The 16,819-nt window shown below is 36.4% G+C and overlaps 1 protein-coding gene across 1 annotated transcript in view; it reads left to right on the top strand.

Moving 5' to 3' along the window:
• TTC21B (tetratricopeptide repeat domain 21B) overlaps nucleotides 1–16,819 on the top strand; it is a 78,321-nt gene that overhangs the window by 10,430 nt on the left and 51,072 nt on the right. Inside the window, exons 5-12 of the mRNA XM_039242020.1 lie at nucleotides 272–394; nucleotides 4,117–4,274; nucleotides 6,271–6,355; nucleotides 7,682–7,780; nucleotides 10,357–10,549; nucleotides 11,440–11,537; nucleotides 11,850–12,050; nucleotides 16,006–16,135. Of these exons, the coding sequence (XP_039097951.1) occupies nucleotides 272–394; nucleotides 4,117–4,274; nucleotides 6,271–6,355; nucleotides 7,682–7,780; nucleotides 10,357–10,549; nucleotides 11,440–11,537; nucleotides 11,850–12,050; nucleotides 16,006–16,135 (1,087 nt within the window). The remainder of the gene's footprint in view (nucleotides 1–271; nucleotides 395–4,116; nucleotides 4,275–6,270; nucleotides 6,356–7,681; nucleotides 7,781–10,356; nucleotides 10,550–11,439; nucleotides 11,538–11,849; nucleotides 12,051–16,005; nucleotides 16,136–16,819) is intronic.

Here is a 16,819-nt window from a genome sequence, read left to right on the forward strand (position 1 = left end):
ATTTAGTATTAATGGAATATTTGGCAAGTTTCTCAATATTAGACACATCATAATCTTTAGGGCTAAAATACTTAACGGTTCCCAAAACTCTAGGCTGGAAAAGTTTTGAACCAGTTTTATTGAACACTGTTTTATTGTTCATAACATTTTTTGACAGAGTGGTTGTTGTTACTGATTACAGAAAAGGACATTAGTTTTACCTTTTTCATCAACATTTCTTTCTTTCATGTCCAGTAAAATGGAAGTATGATTAGAAGTTTTCATTCTGCAGGGACAGGTTTTGAGAGCATGGCTTGATATCACAAGAGGAAAAGAGCCTTATACCAAAAAAGCACTACGATATTTTGAAGAGGGATTACAAGATGGAAATGATATTTTTGCCCTAATGGGTAAGGTAAGTTGGAGTTAGGGTAAATAAATCCTATTTTAAAATTTATTCATAATATATATGTTTGAAACCCAACAAAACTGAGTAACTCAAAAAAGACAATAATTGTCTTGTTACTTTTATCTTCTCTCAACTATAGGAGGCACTTGCATTTTATTTGTATAGGACAGTGAGCTACAAACGAGAGAAATGTATTTCCTTACCAAATTCCTGAATCCTGATTGGTTTATTGTTTTGGTGGTGGTGGTGGTTTCAGTGGTTCCTATTTTGCTTACTTCCCAAACATTTATAGTTTGTCTAATATGTGCAAGGCATCACTGTAGATACTAGGGAGACCCTGAGCAAAATAAAACCTCTTGCTTTTATGAAGCTTATACTCTATTGTTGGAGACAGAAAATAAACAAAATGATTACGTAGTATATTAGAAGGTAATAAATACAATGGAAACATAAGTAAAGGGAGAGGAGAGCTGGGGTATGAACCTATAGTTTTAAATGATGTGGTCAGAGAAAGTGACATTTGAGCAAAGACCTGTAGGAGGTGAGAGTTACAGCTCTGTGGCACCTGAGGGAAAGCGTTACAAATAGAGGAGAGAACAAGTTGAAATACATTAAGACATGTTTAGGGCATTGCCGGGAGGCCAGGAGATGGAAAGTGGAATGAGCTAAGTGGAGGGTAGAAGTGGAAGCTAGAGGAAAAGAAGATGAGTGTGAGGAGAGGTGGGTGTGGGAGAGATAAGGAGAGCCGTGGCTGATTGTGTAAAGCCTTTGGCTTTTACTTTGAACCAGATGGATGGGCAGCCAATGATAGGAGAAACAACATGACCCAACTTACATTGTGACAGATGAGTCATTAGAAATCGTGGGTGGGTAGAAATGTGTAATTTGGGTCCTTATTTCAGTTCCATTGATGCCTTCTTAAAATGTTTAAAATTTTTGATTCAACAAAAGGGAATTAAATTTATATGTTAGAAAAATAGCCTGTTAGATAAGCAGTAATTTGCAGGTGTAAAAAAGAAGAGAGGATTCTTTTTTTTTTTTTTTTTTAATGTTTTATTTATTTCTAGGAGAGAGAGAGAGAGAGAGACAGCGTGAGCAGGGGAGGGTCAGAGAGAGAGGGAGTCACAGACTGAAACAGGCCCCAGGCTCTGAGCTGACTGTCAGCACAGAGCCTGACGCGGGGCTCAAACCCACGAACCGCGAGATCATGACCTAAGCGAAAGTCGGACGCTTAACCGACTAAGCTACCCAGGCGCCCCGAAGAGAGGATTCTTATATTAGTGTCTTGGCTGTAGTTAATATCCCTTCATGGCTCTTGTCAGTTTCTGTGGCAAGTGAGCTTCTTTGGATATTTGCCTCTGCTACAACTAGTATTCATGCTGACTGCATTCAGGTTTTACCTAATGGCACTACTAGAGGAATTGAGCATTTATTAAGCTTTTAAGAAGTTTTTATTGATCATATCAACTCCTCCCTATTCTTAAAGAAAAGTCGGTTGAGGAGCACCGGGGTGGCTTAGTCGGTTAGGCATCATGATCTAACGGTTCCTGAGATGGAGCCCCTGGTTGTGCTCTGTGCTAGGCATGGAGCCTACCTGAGATTCTCTCTTCCTCTGCCCCTCCCCTGCTCCACTCATGCTCTTTCTCTCGCTTGCTCTCTCTCTCAAAAAAAAAAAAAAAAAGCTAATTGATAATCTGCTAAGGTCTAGGGCTATTTCAGGTGTTAATATAAGCAGTTTAGGAGGGATTTACCTTTTTCCTCCAGTACTTAAGATTTGTTAAAATTCTTTTTTTACTACAACCCATTCCAATCATGTACTTATTTTTCAGTTAATTCAACAGAGGATGTTCGCATTAGCCTAATTCCAACTAAGAATGATATGAACCAAATACACAGCAAATTTAATTTCATTTAATATGTTATGTGGCATCATATGGGAGGTGATGGTCTAAGGAAGTAATAGATGTCCTTTAATATGCTTTTCTCTTTTTACATTACCAGCTATTTAGGCAGATTCCAAGGGTATATATAATTTGAAAACATTCTCTGCATTAATCTTTATGCATTATTGTCAGCTATTCAGAAATTTTAATTATAATTTATTTTGACATAGTAGCATGTTCAGATGGTTCTCAGACTGGAATTATATGGGAATTACATGGGGCTATAGATGAGAATATAATCTCAAACCGATTTCAGGATTATATTGTAATTCTACTGTACCTCTGTTGAGACTGGACACTCATTTTGAACTGAGATATTCCAGCAGTAAATTTATTCTTAAAGGAGATCCAGGAGCAAATTTTTTTAAAAATTTGATATGTGATAAATATGCGTTATATCTATCTGCTCTTAAAGTGCTAACTCTATAGCTTTATTTTTTCTTTGAAAATAATACATGGATACTGTACAGAATGCAGTAATATCGGAGCTAAGAATAGATATCACCGTTGAAGATAACCAGTTAAACTATTATATTACAAATGACATCTCTTTATGTCGTTAAACATAGATCTGTAAATCTACATAATGACTTTTAACGGCCACCTAAAATTTGATTAAATAGCTATGCTATAGTTTAATACTGAATGGATTTTTTTCTACTATCTAATATAAATCTGCCATAAATATAATCTTTATTTTTTCCTGTGATCTCATTCAATGATTTCATTAAGATACATCCTGGAAGTGAAAATGTTAATGTATAGGAAGTTGTTTGAACTATTTTTTGCTTATTTCTTAAAGTCTTATCTTCTTTAACATGAAAGTTACGTATTTTTTATTTCTCATTTTTTTAAGTTTATTTATTTATTTTGAGAGAGTGTGTGCGAGCGAGGGAAGGGCAGAGAGAGAGAGGGAGAGAGAGAATCCCAAGCAGCTTCTGTGCTGTCAGCATAGAGCCTGATGTGGGGCTCAGTCTCACAACCATGATAGCATGACCTGAGCCGATATCAAGTCAGATGCCTCACCAATAAGCTACCCAGGTGCCCCTATTTTATTTTTTTTAAGGTTTTATTTTTAAGTAATCTCTACACCTAGTGTGGGACTTGAACTTAGAACCCTGAGATCAAGAGTCGCATGTGCTATGGACCGAGGCAGCTGGGTGTCCCAGCCTGAAAGTAATTGTTTTTAAAAAAAGATACAAAATCTCTTCATTTTATTTTATTTATTAAAAAAAAATTTTTTTAACATTAATTCATTTTTGACAGAGACAGATTGTGAGCGGGGTGGGGGTGGGGGGGCAGAGAGAGAGGGACACACAGAATCCAAAGCAGACTCCAGGCTCTGAGCCATCAGCACAGAGCCTGACATGGGGCTCCAACCCACAAACATTGAGATCATGACCTGAGTGGAAGTCAGACACCCAGCTGACTGAGCCACCCAGGTGCCCCTGGAATCTCTTCATTTTAGATGCTATTTCCAAATATCTTAGAAATATTTTATTCTAAAATATAATTTTTCTGTTCTAGTTATTTAAAAGTGGATTTTATAACACAGCCACTTACATACAGTATTTTTATTGATCTGTGAGGTTTTAAAATTTTTCTTTTGTTAAAAACTTATTTTGCATTTCTCATTATAAAAGTGATAACTGTTCCTTACAGAAAGTCAGAAAACAAAAACATAGAAAATGTTAAATGCTAGTATCGTACCTCTTCAGGATAACTGTTGTGAGAACCTCAGTATGTATGATCACAGTTTTGATATCACTTTTTTTCTCCTATTAGGCACAATGCCTTGAGATGCGCCAGAATTATTCAGGTGCTCTGGACACTGTGAACCAGATAATAGTGAACTTTCCGAGTTTCCTTCCTGCTTTTGTAAAGAAAATGAAACTACAACTTGCCTTACAGGATTGGGACCAGACTGTTGAAACAGCACAGAGGTTAAGTAAAAAAAAAAAGATAATACAAGTACCTTTGGATCTGGTTATAATTTCAAGAAAAAAAAACTGCATTCTTTTATCATAAGATTTTTTATTTTTATTTAAGTTTATTTACTTATTTTGAGAAAGAGAGTGAGAGAGCATGAGCAGGGGAAGGGGAGAGAGAGAGGGAGAGAAGATCCATGCTGTCAGCACAGAGCCTGACATGGGGCTCGATCCCACGAACTACGAGATCATGACCTGAGCCAAAATCAAGAGTCAAGAGTCTTAACCAACTGAGCCTCCCAGGCACCCTTATCAAAAGAGTTTTTAATTTGATATTTTTAATTTGATTTTTTTCAAACAATATAGAATTGAAAGAGAACTTAACATTGAACTTTTTAACAACTGAATTTATTGATTTATATAAATATCTGAATAGCTGTTCTAAGACAGATAGTCTTTTATGCAAATATCCCTGCTCTTGTGAAGCTTATATTCAAGTGAGAGGAACCACATAATAAGCCGAACAAGTAAAAGGTTACATAGTATGTTAGAAAGTTTTAGGTGCTATGGAGAAAAGATAAAGCTGGAGAGTGAAATAGGGAGTGGGAGGAATGATTCCATTTATGAGATGGTCCAGGAAGGCATCACTGAACAGATGACACTTGAGCAAAGGGAGCAAGCCATGCAGATATCTGGGCGAAGACTTCGCAGCACAGAGGAAAAGCAAGTGCAAAGACCTTGAGGCAGGAGTGTGTGTCTTTTTTTTTTTTTTTAATTTCTGAGAGAGAGAGACAGCATGAGCAGGGGTGGGCCAGAGAGAGAGGTAGATATAGGATCCGAAACAGGCTCCAGGCTCTGAGCTAGCTGTCAGCAAAGAGCCCAGCACGGGGCTCGAACCCACGAACCGCGAGATCATGACCTGAGCCGAAGTCAGACGCTTAACCAACTGAGCCACCCAGGCCCTCCATGTGTGTGTCATATTTTTAAGGAGTAGGAAGGAGGGTAAAATGACTAGACAGTGAAGTCAGAGCATAAGGGTAGGAGGGCGCAGGGGAGCCAGGATATAAATGGCCTTGTTGGTCATCTTGAGGATTTGGATTTTTCTTCTGAAATGTGAAGTCATTGGAGGATTCCATCTCTCCCTCCTCCCCTCCCACATTTTCCTTCTTTCTCCCTCCACCGGCCTCTCACTTCTCTTATCTCTTTTTCTTGATGTTTAAGATAAAGAAACCAGTCTTTTATCCTGTAGGTTTTCCATAACAATTTTATTGATTGCATGCCATAATACTGTTGCTTATCCTCTGAATTTCCTATAAATCGGTACTGGATATAGAGGCTTGGTTAGATTCATGTTCAGTTTTTCTTTCTTTCTGCAATTACTTCGAAAGTGGTGATGTGTTCTTTTATCAAAGGGGCGTACTCCCCTGCTGTTTTTTTGTGTTAATATCAGAAATCCGTGCTCAATACCTGGGTGCTTTAGGATTACAATATGGTTATATCATTCTTCATTTCTTAGCTGGAGTACTATTAAAAACAAACTTCTAATCTACTGTTTGGTTATCCAATGGCATAGTTCATGTAAGAAAAGTTGGGTAAATGCTTGAATCTTTTATTTCCAAAAAATTAGAAAGTTCTCTAGCATCCTCGAATGGTGATTAATTAGCAGTTTGGGTTTGTTTATATGACATGGATTATTAAATTTGTGTGTTTCTAACCATTTTGGTTATTATAATCACTCATATTGTCTCACCATTGGCTGTTAGTAGCCTCTTCAAGTTAGTTCTTAGGTTCTTTTGACATGATCCTAGTAGTCTTCAATAATTTCCTTGCTATTTGGTGTGTATAGCAAGATACACTAGGGTCATTTTGTTTATTTACTGCCCTAAACAGGAATGAGAGTAGGAAATGATATTTTAGTAGGAAATGATATTTGGAGGCCACAACTTGGGCATTCAAATGAAAGAAAGCACATTAAGTTTATTTCAATATTAAGTGAAATGTTTTTCTTCAGGCTAATGCTTCAAGATAATCAAAATGTGGAAGCGCTAAGAATCCTGGCTCTTTACTACTTGTGTAGGGTGGGGGACATAGAGAAGGTAAGTTGTATTGTACTGTTTAAGTTTCCGGTATTAAAAAATATATAGTTACACACACATAATGCACATATATAAGAGCCTTCAAGAGCTCTTTTAGAATGTATTACATGGTAGTTTTTACTTGATTCCTAGAAGTACACTTTAACAAAGAGATGAGCTGCTTAAATCAACTAGTAACGCAAAAATATTATATAGTTAAAATACCTTGAAAATTCCTTAAATCATTAATTTTAATATATGTGGTGGTCCACTTAAAACTCCCAATACAGTATTATACATGATTAATGTTCCTGGTGGTACGAGGTATGGAAGAATATGTATGCAAAATATAATTCATAGTATTTTTACAAGTTTAACTGTGTTTGCATTATTTAAATAGGCTTAGGATGAAATCCCGTTGGACCTTATAATAAGATACATGTGTCTCTAGTAATGAGCACATTGATTATATACAGGATTATGGAATGCCAAAATCCAGTCTGAAGCAAATAGTATTGCAAAATAGTATTATAACAAGTCATAGATTTGAATTGTGTTTAGTCTGGTTAAATCAGTTAATGTAATAGCAACTAATAAGTTTTTCAGTAAATACCGGAAGAATTTTAGTAGGGCTACCTCTTCAGTCAATTTTCCTGGTATTGAAGTTGCTTATAATAAGTGTCTTAGTGATTTTTCTAATCTAGAGAATATTTTAAATATAAACCAGACTATATAAGTAATTTGAAGTCTGATCTCATATAATAGTAATGTTTATACTTATGTTATTATTCATATCTCATGTTTGTCATGAACTAATTATTGGAGAGGGAGCTTGGCATATATACTTAATTGAATATTATGGGGTTTTTTTTTGCCTACCTTTGCCTACCCAAAGATTTCCATTCAATAACAATATTTTAAAACTCGGTTCTTTATTCATAATTTTTGAGCCTTTTTAAAAGAATTTTTGGGTGCCTGGGTGGCTCAGTTGATTAAGCGTATGACTTTGGCTCAGGTCAGTATCTCATGGTTGGTGAGTTCAAGCCCCGTGTCGGGCTCTGTGCTGACAGCTCGGAGCCTGGAGTCTGCTTTGGATTCTGTGTCACTCTCTCTCTCTATGCCCCTCTCCTGCTCATGCTGTGTCTCTCTCAAGAATAAACATTAAAAAAGTAAATAAGTAAAATAACTTTTAGTACATTTTGCAACATCAATGATTTCACTGGAGCCAATAGGGAATTTGCAAAAGCAAAACTTTTTAAAATATTAATAATAGTGTGTATTCATGTATATGTCATGTATTCTTTTTTCTTTGTTTATTTTAAAATTATACTGGATACTTTGTTTTAGGCTGCCACCAAGCTGGAAAACTTAGAAAATGCATTGGATGCCACGGAACCACAAAATGCTCAACTTTATTATAAGATCACAATAGCCTTCAGCAGAACTGTAAGAGTCCCTGCTATGTACCAGAGCTATGTATCTGTAGCTGGGAATATAAAGTAGGTCACAAAGATTGAGGCACAAAAGAGCATATGGCCTAGAAGGAAAATGCCCTATGTATATAAATATGTGATACATTCCTAAGAAAATCAGTTCAGAGAAGATACACGATTTCTAATCAACCATAAGAAGGCATCATAGAGGCTTCACAGAAGTAGGCTTTGTTGAGTCTTTAAGGATAGGGAAGTGGTAAATTCCAAAGTAAAGGGAAAATCATGTATTTTAATCAGAGCGTAGGATTTATGATTAGAGTTATTCTGTGTTTTGTTTTTTAAAACTATAGTTGACCCTTGACCGACACGGGTTTGAACTGCATGAATCCACTTAATGTAGGTGTTTTCAATTGACACAGTAGTGTACTGTACCATAAATGTAGTTTCCTTATTATTGTGATATTTTAATAAACATTTTCTTTTCTCTGGCTTACTTTATACAAGAATACAGTATATAATACATATAATGTACAAAATATGTGTTAATAGACTATGTTATTGATAAGGTGTGGTCATTAGTAGGATATTAATAGTTAAGTATTTGGGGAATCAAAAATTATATGCAGCTTTTCAACTGTGCAGTGAGGGTGAGGGCCATCACCCTACCCCTCACGTTATTCAAGGATCAATTGTATTTGAAAAAAAGTTTTAACATGGGTAAGAGACAAATTTGGTGGTTGAAATGGTTGGGAGCTTTTTTTAAATAATAGTACATTTTTCATTACAACATCCAATGAAGAAAATAATCAGGAATGGAATAGAAAAATACAGCAGAATCAATAAATCAATACAAGGAATGAGAGGATTGAAAAGTTAATTAAGCTAGGAAAAAAATAAGGAAAGTGGTACACATAAGTAGATGAAATAATACATAAGAATTGAAAGAAAAAAATCAAGAATGTCAATTGTTAGATGACGTGAAGAAACTGAATTCTTTTGTTAAAAAACAGATTGTCACATTGTGTGAAATTTAGAGGGGAAAAAATCTCTGCTTTTACAAAAGTTTGAGCTAAGGAAGGTAGTTTACGTTTTTTAATTTACTTTATTGCCAGATAATTTATTTTGATTAGTTTTTAATTAAGCTTACAAAAGTTCAAACAGTTTAACATTTTACTCTTTAAAGTTATTGTGGTGGGGGCACCTGGGTGGCTCAGTCAGTTGAGTGTCCCCAGCTCTTGATTTCAGCTTAGGTCATGATCTCAGGGTCTTGAGTTGGAGCCCTACATCTGGCTCTGTGCTGGCAGCTCAGAGCCTGCTTGGGATTCTCTCTCTCTGCCCATCTCCTGCTTGTGATGTCTCTCTCTCTCTCTAAAATAAATAAATACATAAACCTTCTTTTAGTTCTTACGTTAGAACATTATATACATATTTTAGTAGAGTAGCCATTTCTTGAACTATTTTTGAAGCTTTTGTAACAAAGATTCTAATACATGATCTTTCTTTTTTTAAGTTTATTTTTGAGAGAGAGAGAGTGTGTGAGTATGTGCGGGCATGATCAGGGGCCGGACAGAGAGAGACGGGGACAGAATCCCAAGCAGGTTTTGTCCTGTCAGTGTGGAGCCTGCTGCAGGGCTCAATTCCACAAACTGGGAGATCCTGACATGAGCCAAAATCAAGAGATGCTTCACCAACTGAGTCACCCAGCTGCGCCCAAATGCATGATCTTTTAAAATATTAGCCCTGAAACCATAAGAGACTCTTAAATATAGAGAACAAACTGAGGGTTAACGGGGAGGTGGGGGGCCAGAGGGGAGGGGAAAATGGGTGATGGGCATTGAGGAGGGCACTTGTTGGGAGGAGCCCTGGGTGTTGTAGGTGAGCGATGAACCAGGGGAATCTACCCCTGAAGCCAGTAGCACACTGTATACACTGTATGTTAGCTAACCTAACAATAAATTATGTTTAAAAATACATATATACTCCCTTTTTCCCATTAAAAAGTAAATTAGGAGAAAATACAAAGAAAAGTAAAAATACTAATGATCTCACCACTAAAAACTTAACGTTTGACATTAAAGTGTTTATCCTTTCCATGCACATATACACAATTTTTAATAAAATGAGATGATATTATAAAATAATAAAATATTTGCCCTGGTGGTATACCTTCTCCTTAGGGGGAAAGCAAATCCTTGTCCTAGGTTTTGATTCGATAAATATATATATATTACGTATACATATATGTAACCTTAAAGTAATAATTTCCTCGTCTAATTTGTAAAACAATTATGATACAGTTTGAAAACAGTCCTAAAAAATGCGCTTATGCAGCATCATTAGAGTATCCTTTCCAAGAAGCTATTGCTTAAAAGCAACTGCTCATTATAATTCTGAGTTCTGAATGGATGTAAACTCTTTCTTGCTGAACTGTCCAGGTAGTAAATAGAGTTTTATTTTTCTTTGGTTATTCAATCATTGTTTTTCATTCTTTTTCTATGAAGTACAAAATAATTTGTATTTTTAGAGAAAAATCCTCCCACCTGAGTTGAAGTGTTTGACTTCTAGTCTAAATTTTTTTTTTCTTTTTAGTGTGGACGAAGTCAACTCATTCTTCAAAAAATTCAGTCGTTACTGGAAAAAGCTTTTGATTTAACCCCTGAGCAATCAGAATTTGCTACAGAACTTGGATACCAAATGATTTTACAAGGAAGCGTGAAAGAGGCATTGAATTGGTATAATACCGCCATGAAACTGGATGAAACTAGTGTCCCTGCACTAATTGGTATGACAGCTGTGTCTATAAATGTTCCTCAGATACATACACATAATAATTCTTTTAATACCTGCTATTAAAGAAGAAAAAAAGTATGTTGTGGTTTTTTGAAATCAAACTGTCCTCCACTATCCTCAGTAGAAAAAGACGCAAATCTTTAAAAGTAAAGTTTTTATTTGTTTAAAAAAATTTTTTTACATTTATTTATTTATTTTTGTTGAGGAGAGAGAGAGAGAGAGAGAGAAATCGCAAGCAGGCTCCGCGCTGTCAGTGTGGAGCCTGATGCAGGGCTCGAACTCACAAACTGTGAGATCATGACCTGAACCGAGACTAATCAGATGCTTAACCGATTGAGCCACCCAGGCCCCCCTTTTCAATTTTACTTTGTTTTATATATAGAGAGAGAGCATGAGAGACAGAGTCCCTGGGGAGAGGGACAGAGAGAGAGAGAGAGAGACAGACAGACAGACAGAGACAGAGAGAATCACAAGCAGGCTCCATGCTCAGCACAAAACCCAACCCATGACCCTGGGATCATGAGCTGAAATCAAGAGTTGGACACTTAACTGATTGAGCCATCCAGGTGCCCCTAAAGTTTTCATTTCTTAAATAATATCTTGCAAGAATAAATTTTTATGAGGTAGTTCCCATAAATTCTAAATTCCTTAGTAACTGATTTTATATAGGTAATAAGCTGCCCAATTTATTTCCTTTTATCCTTTTTTCTTCTCTTTTAAATCTGATGTAGTATTTATTACTTTATTGTACTTTATTATAATGTATTAATACTTTAATGTATTATGGAGGAAAAACCTATTTTATTAATGTTTGTGTTAGCATGAGGTGTACATGCCTGAATGGATGTGGACTTTGACTGTTTTTGTCCTGTTTGGCTTTAGGAGTTATCCGATGTCAATTAATAGAAGGGCAGTTACAGGATGCAGATCAGCAGCTCGAATTCCTTAGTGAAATTCAGCAGTCTATTGGAAAATCTGCGGTACAGTATTTTATTTTATCAGATGGTATAGATCGATCCTAGCTACTGTTTATAAAATACGAAATTTAAAATTTAGTAATAGTAATGGCTTTACAGGACTATGATGTGCTCATTTTAATATATGATTGCGTTTACCAACTTACCTCCATGCAGAATTAGACTTTAAGTAATCTTGTAGAAGAGTCCACGCTAATACTTAAATTTGAATAAATATTGCACATAAATAACACTTCATATACATTGGAAATCTAAGTAGAAATAAATGGCTTTCCAACTGAATGGGAGAATTAATGACAACTGTTTAATTTCTAGGAATTAACTTATTTACATGCAATTCTTGCTATGAAGAAAAATAAGAGACAAGAAGAAGTTGTTAATATGTTAAATGATGTTCTGGACACTCATTTTTCACATTTAGAAGATTTACCACTTGGCATACAGTATTTTGAGAACTTAAATCCTGATTTCTTACTAGAAATTATTACAGAATATCTGAATTTCTGCCCAATGCAAGTAAGTAATTCTGGGACTTTTTTTCAATGAAAATATTACAACATCACTTACACGATATTTTATGGAATGTGATAATAAATCATCTTTCACATATTAGATTATATCCACATCTTACAACAGTAGGATTCGTATCTATATTAGCTGAAATAGTTTTTAAATCAGGATATTTATACTAGTGGCTGCTGTCAAATAATAAATGTATTGGTTTATAAATATTCACTTGTAGTTCATAGAATGTTAAAATCTTCTGTTCAGGAGAAATATTAGAAGTCGTTTAATTCAGACATGCATGTGATATTTGAATTTACTCCATAGCATCTTCATTACAGGCCCATCCAACCTCTGGGTGCACTCAAAAATGCAGTTCTCACTGTGTAACTATGACTGTTAGACTGCATTCCCTAGGCTAAGTCAGACTTAACTTTGTGTTAAAAAAAAATTCCCCCGTGTCCTGGTCATCCCCCTGCTCTCTGAAATGACACAGGGGAAGTCCAGTTACTTAGCCAAAGCAAGGATCATTCCTCATGCATGAAACAGACCGACCTTCGGATTTTAGAAGTTAGTTCTCATGTTCTCCCTAAACACGTCCAGGTTTCTAGCCATTTATTTTTATGTGACATAGCTAGAACACTGCTCATGGGCCTGAGGATAGACTTTCTTCTGTTAGTAAGCTCTCCTTAGGATCACTATTCCAGATATGGGTTTGACCCTGGCAGGTCCTCTTCCTCCCTAATTCTAGATGTTCTTCTAGCTTCTAGCTTCTTTTGTGAATCATATTATATAATATATACATATATATATATATATATATATATATTATATGTATCGACCCCTATTGAATTAAGAGTTAACTAAAGTCCTTTGATCTATTATTCACTATAACTTAGGACCAAACTGTAGACTTTACATTCATCCCTATGCAACTTCGTCTCCTCATACTCATCTCATAACTCCAGATTACTATATTCTTTTAGATCCTGGTTGTCATCTATTTTGTACAGACCTTTACTGTCATCCACCATCTGCCTTATCTAGCTCTGAGTAGAACTGAAGACGGAGCCTTTTATTGTACTATCAGTTCTTTCCAAATAGATGTGGATGCATTAGTCAGCACTCTCTTATGACGACAGTAAGCAGATGACTTAACATTATATTCAGCTCATGATTCAACACAGGAATATCATAACCGGGAGTATCAAATGCTTCATTGCTAAAAGCATAGTTCTTAGCGTTCTCCCGGATTTACAGCTTCCATAATTGTGTTAACAAGGAAATGGGGATAATGGCCTTTCTTTAGGGAAGCCATGCTATTTTTTTTGATCACTATGTCTTTTTTTGATCACAAACTTGCCTAATCTATGTTTTTTCAAATTAACCCTTCTGAGGGCACCTGGGTGGCTCAATTGGTTAAGCGTCTGGCTCTTGGTTTCAGCTCAGGTCATGATTCACAGATCGTGGGACTGAGCCCCACGTCGGGCTCTGTGCTGACAGTCCAGAGCCTGCTTGGGATTCTGTCTCTCCCGCTCTCTGCCCTACTTCCCCCCCTGCCTGGTTTGTCCTCTCATACTCTATATCAAATAAATAAATAAACTTTAAATAAAAATAAATCAACTCTTCTGGAATAGGGTTGATCCAAGTCCTCCCTGTCATAATGTGTTTTCAGCTGCTTAGAGTTAGAATGCATGTTTCAGTCCTCGTGCAATAATCAGAATTCACCCAATGTGTGTAGAGTACCCAGGACTCTCGTGGGAGCTGGGGAAGCAGGCGTGAAAGAATAAACTACAGCCTTTGTCCTCTTGAAGCATATATAACTAGCAAGAGGAGACAGATAATATAATCAAGTCAATCATATGGTGAAATTGGAAAATTTCAGAAGAAATAGGGTGGGTGAGGTGATACTTTTAAATGAGGTGATCTAGTTAGGCTTCATTAAGATGGTAAAAGTTGAACAAAAACTTGGCATTCCTGTGGAGATATGGTATAGATTGTCTCAGGCACAGGGAACAGTTGTGCAGTGGCCCAAAGGCCACGAGGAGACTGATGTGACAAGGACGGAGTAAGGAGGAGGTCACAGGCCCCATGTAGGGCCTTACAGGTGTTGCCCCTCCCCAGGCATCAATTCTGAGTACAGTGGGGAGCCACCAGAGGGTTTCGAGCATCATCTGACTCAGTAATTTAAAAAGGATTTCGGTGGCAGCTGTGCTAAGAATTAACTGTAGGCGGAGCATGAAATAATGTGTTGAGTGGCCATTGTGTCCCTAGTCCAGAACATTTTGTGTTCCCCCAATATAACCTGTGTCAGCATGGTAGCACCTAATGAACATCCATAATGCTCTTTTCATGGGGAAATATCAGAAAGGCAGACTTGCCTCTCCAGTTCTGTTCCTTGCCATTTTTATATTTTGTTTTTAATCAAACAGATGTTATCTTAAAGATTGTCCACATACAGCTCACCCTGAAAGTGTTTACAGTAAAAACGATGGTTGTCCTTGATAAATAGTTATTAGCAGGTGGCAAAGAACTTTGCCATCTATATCACCTATACTGTCACTATTTCCAATTACACTGAAAAAACAAATACTATTGAAGAATTTACTCTGTGTTCATTACTATGTAAAAGGGTGTGAAATTCTGATCTTCAAGGCAAGTAAAGACCCCAACCCTCTAAAAGAAGCAAAACAAAACATGGAACTACTTTGGAATTGTATAAGATAACGTAGGAGGCTGAATTTTATTACATGGATTATAAGTGTTGTAGAAATTTAAAGAAGTTGATGCATTCTAGGCACCAATAGTCATACTTTGAAATACTTTTTGAGTGCACATTTTTTTGTGACTCAACATAGTGAAGAGATGTGGTAGTTTCTTTTCAGTAATAACGTCTCATTGTAGGAGTGATTGTCAGTAAGACCCTGTACTCTAGTTAACAGTATATACGTATGGAGGGGCGCCTGGGTGGCTCAGTCAGTTAAGGGTCAGTCCCTTGACTTTGGCTCAGGTCATGATCTCACTGTTGGTGAGTTTGAGCCTCGCGTGGGGCTCTACGCTGATAGTGTGGAGCCTGCTTCAGATTCTCTCCCTCCCTCTCTGCCTCTTCTCCACTTGCTCTCTATCTCTCTCTCAAAATAAATTAAAAAAATAAACTTAAAAAAAAGTATATATGTATGGAGTGTAGGAGGATGATGAGGAAGATTATTTTTCAAATTAAGGAAGCAGCGTTAGTAGGTCAAAGCAGGGAGAATTAACATTTGATATTTAAACTAATATCACATTTCTTACTTGTTAGTGGGTAACCCTTGGATAAAGATTGGTTGGGTAGACAGCCATTAAAACAATAAACAAATGTTCTAATACTGTTTTAGTGACTGTAATAAAAAGAGAAAAAAATTCTTACTAAACCTTTAACATGCCAAACAGAGAAGCAGAGAATGTGAAGGTGTGAGACATTTGGTGTAATACACATAAGTGTGTTCTACCTTCTGACTTCTATTGGGAAAAAGTAATAATAATAATTTTCTAGAAACTGATCTTACAGTATTCTACAGGGTAATGCAAGTTACTGAACTGAGTAAATCATAGGCAGATCTGAAATTAGAACTACATTGCCTTGACTGTCATTTCCAGCAAGAAATTCTGCCTCTCAGTTATCTTTCCTTTGAAAGTGTTTCCTTGAAAGTTTTTGGACAAATACACTCCTTTCATGTTCTCAAATCAGTAACTGTGTAACACTTTCATAACTATTTTGCTGAATAAAAGCCATTCTTTACATGGTCTGTTCACAGATCCCAGGGGGATAAGTTAGCACTAGTCATGATATTATTGCAAAAAGAGAATAAGAGAAATTTTGGGAAAATACATAGTTTTGCTAGTTACACTAAAATTTAATATGTGTGTTCACTTTTAGCCAAATACTAACACAGATTTATAAAATGATGTGCTCATTTGTTTTGTTAAGCCTGCAAGTCCCGGTCAACCTCTTTCTCCACTTCTCAGACGTTGTGCCTCAATCCTGGAGACTATAGTAAGAACTGTACCAGGTCTACTGCAAGCCGTCTTCCTGATAGCGAAAGTGAAATATTTATCAGGTAGAATATAACATAAACACTTAAACTAACCTTTTTATTCTGATGTTGATTAAAAAAAAAAAGGGTAAATTAAGTACTCCACATATTTGGAGAATAGTCACATAAAATAGCATTTACTTGTGCACAAATAATTTTAATCCAAAATAAAATTGCATGAAATTCTTTTGTATTTAATTTTTTATAAATCACTATGAACTTTTGTTGTTCAAGTGAATTGCCGGGAAAAAGCAGTTGTACCACTTACAAAAAAAGCCCATCAGAGGGGCCCCTGGGTGGCTCAGTCGGTTTAGCGTCCAACTTAGGCTCAGGTCATGATCTCACGGTTCGTGGGTTCAAGTCCCACGTCAGGCTCTGTGCTGACAGCTAGCTCAGAGCCTGGAGCCTGCTTCAGATTCTGTGTCTCCCTCTCTCTGACCCTCGTCTGCTCACACACTCTCTCTCTCTCTCCCTCTCAGAAATAAATCAAAAAAAAAAAAATCCTTCAGATGGTACTTAGATGGCAGTAAGAATTCACAGCCGTTAATCCGTAGTTGCCTCATTGGTACAGCCAGATGCAAAGTTTACCAGGTTTCAGGCCTTTATGAAGTGTGTTGATTAATTCCTGCTTAGTTTCTGTGATTATGTATACCTAAAAAAAAATAACCTCAGATATATAGCCTTAGTTTTTTAGGACACAAACAGGTG

Source organism: Hyaena hyaena, unplaced genomic scaffold (genome assembly GCF_003009895.1).
Source record: "Hyaena hyaena isolate Hyena2069 unplaced genomic scaffold, ASM300989v1 scaffold_207, whole genome shotgun sequence".
In the NCBI taxonomy this organism is placed as follows: Eukaryota; Metazoa; Chordata; class Mammalia; order Carnivora; family Hyaenidae; genus Hyaena; species Hyaena hyaena.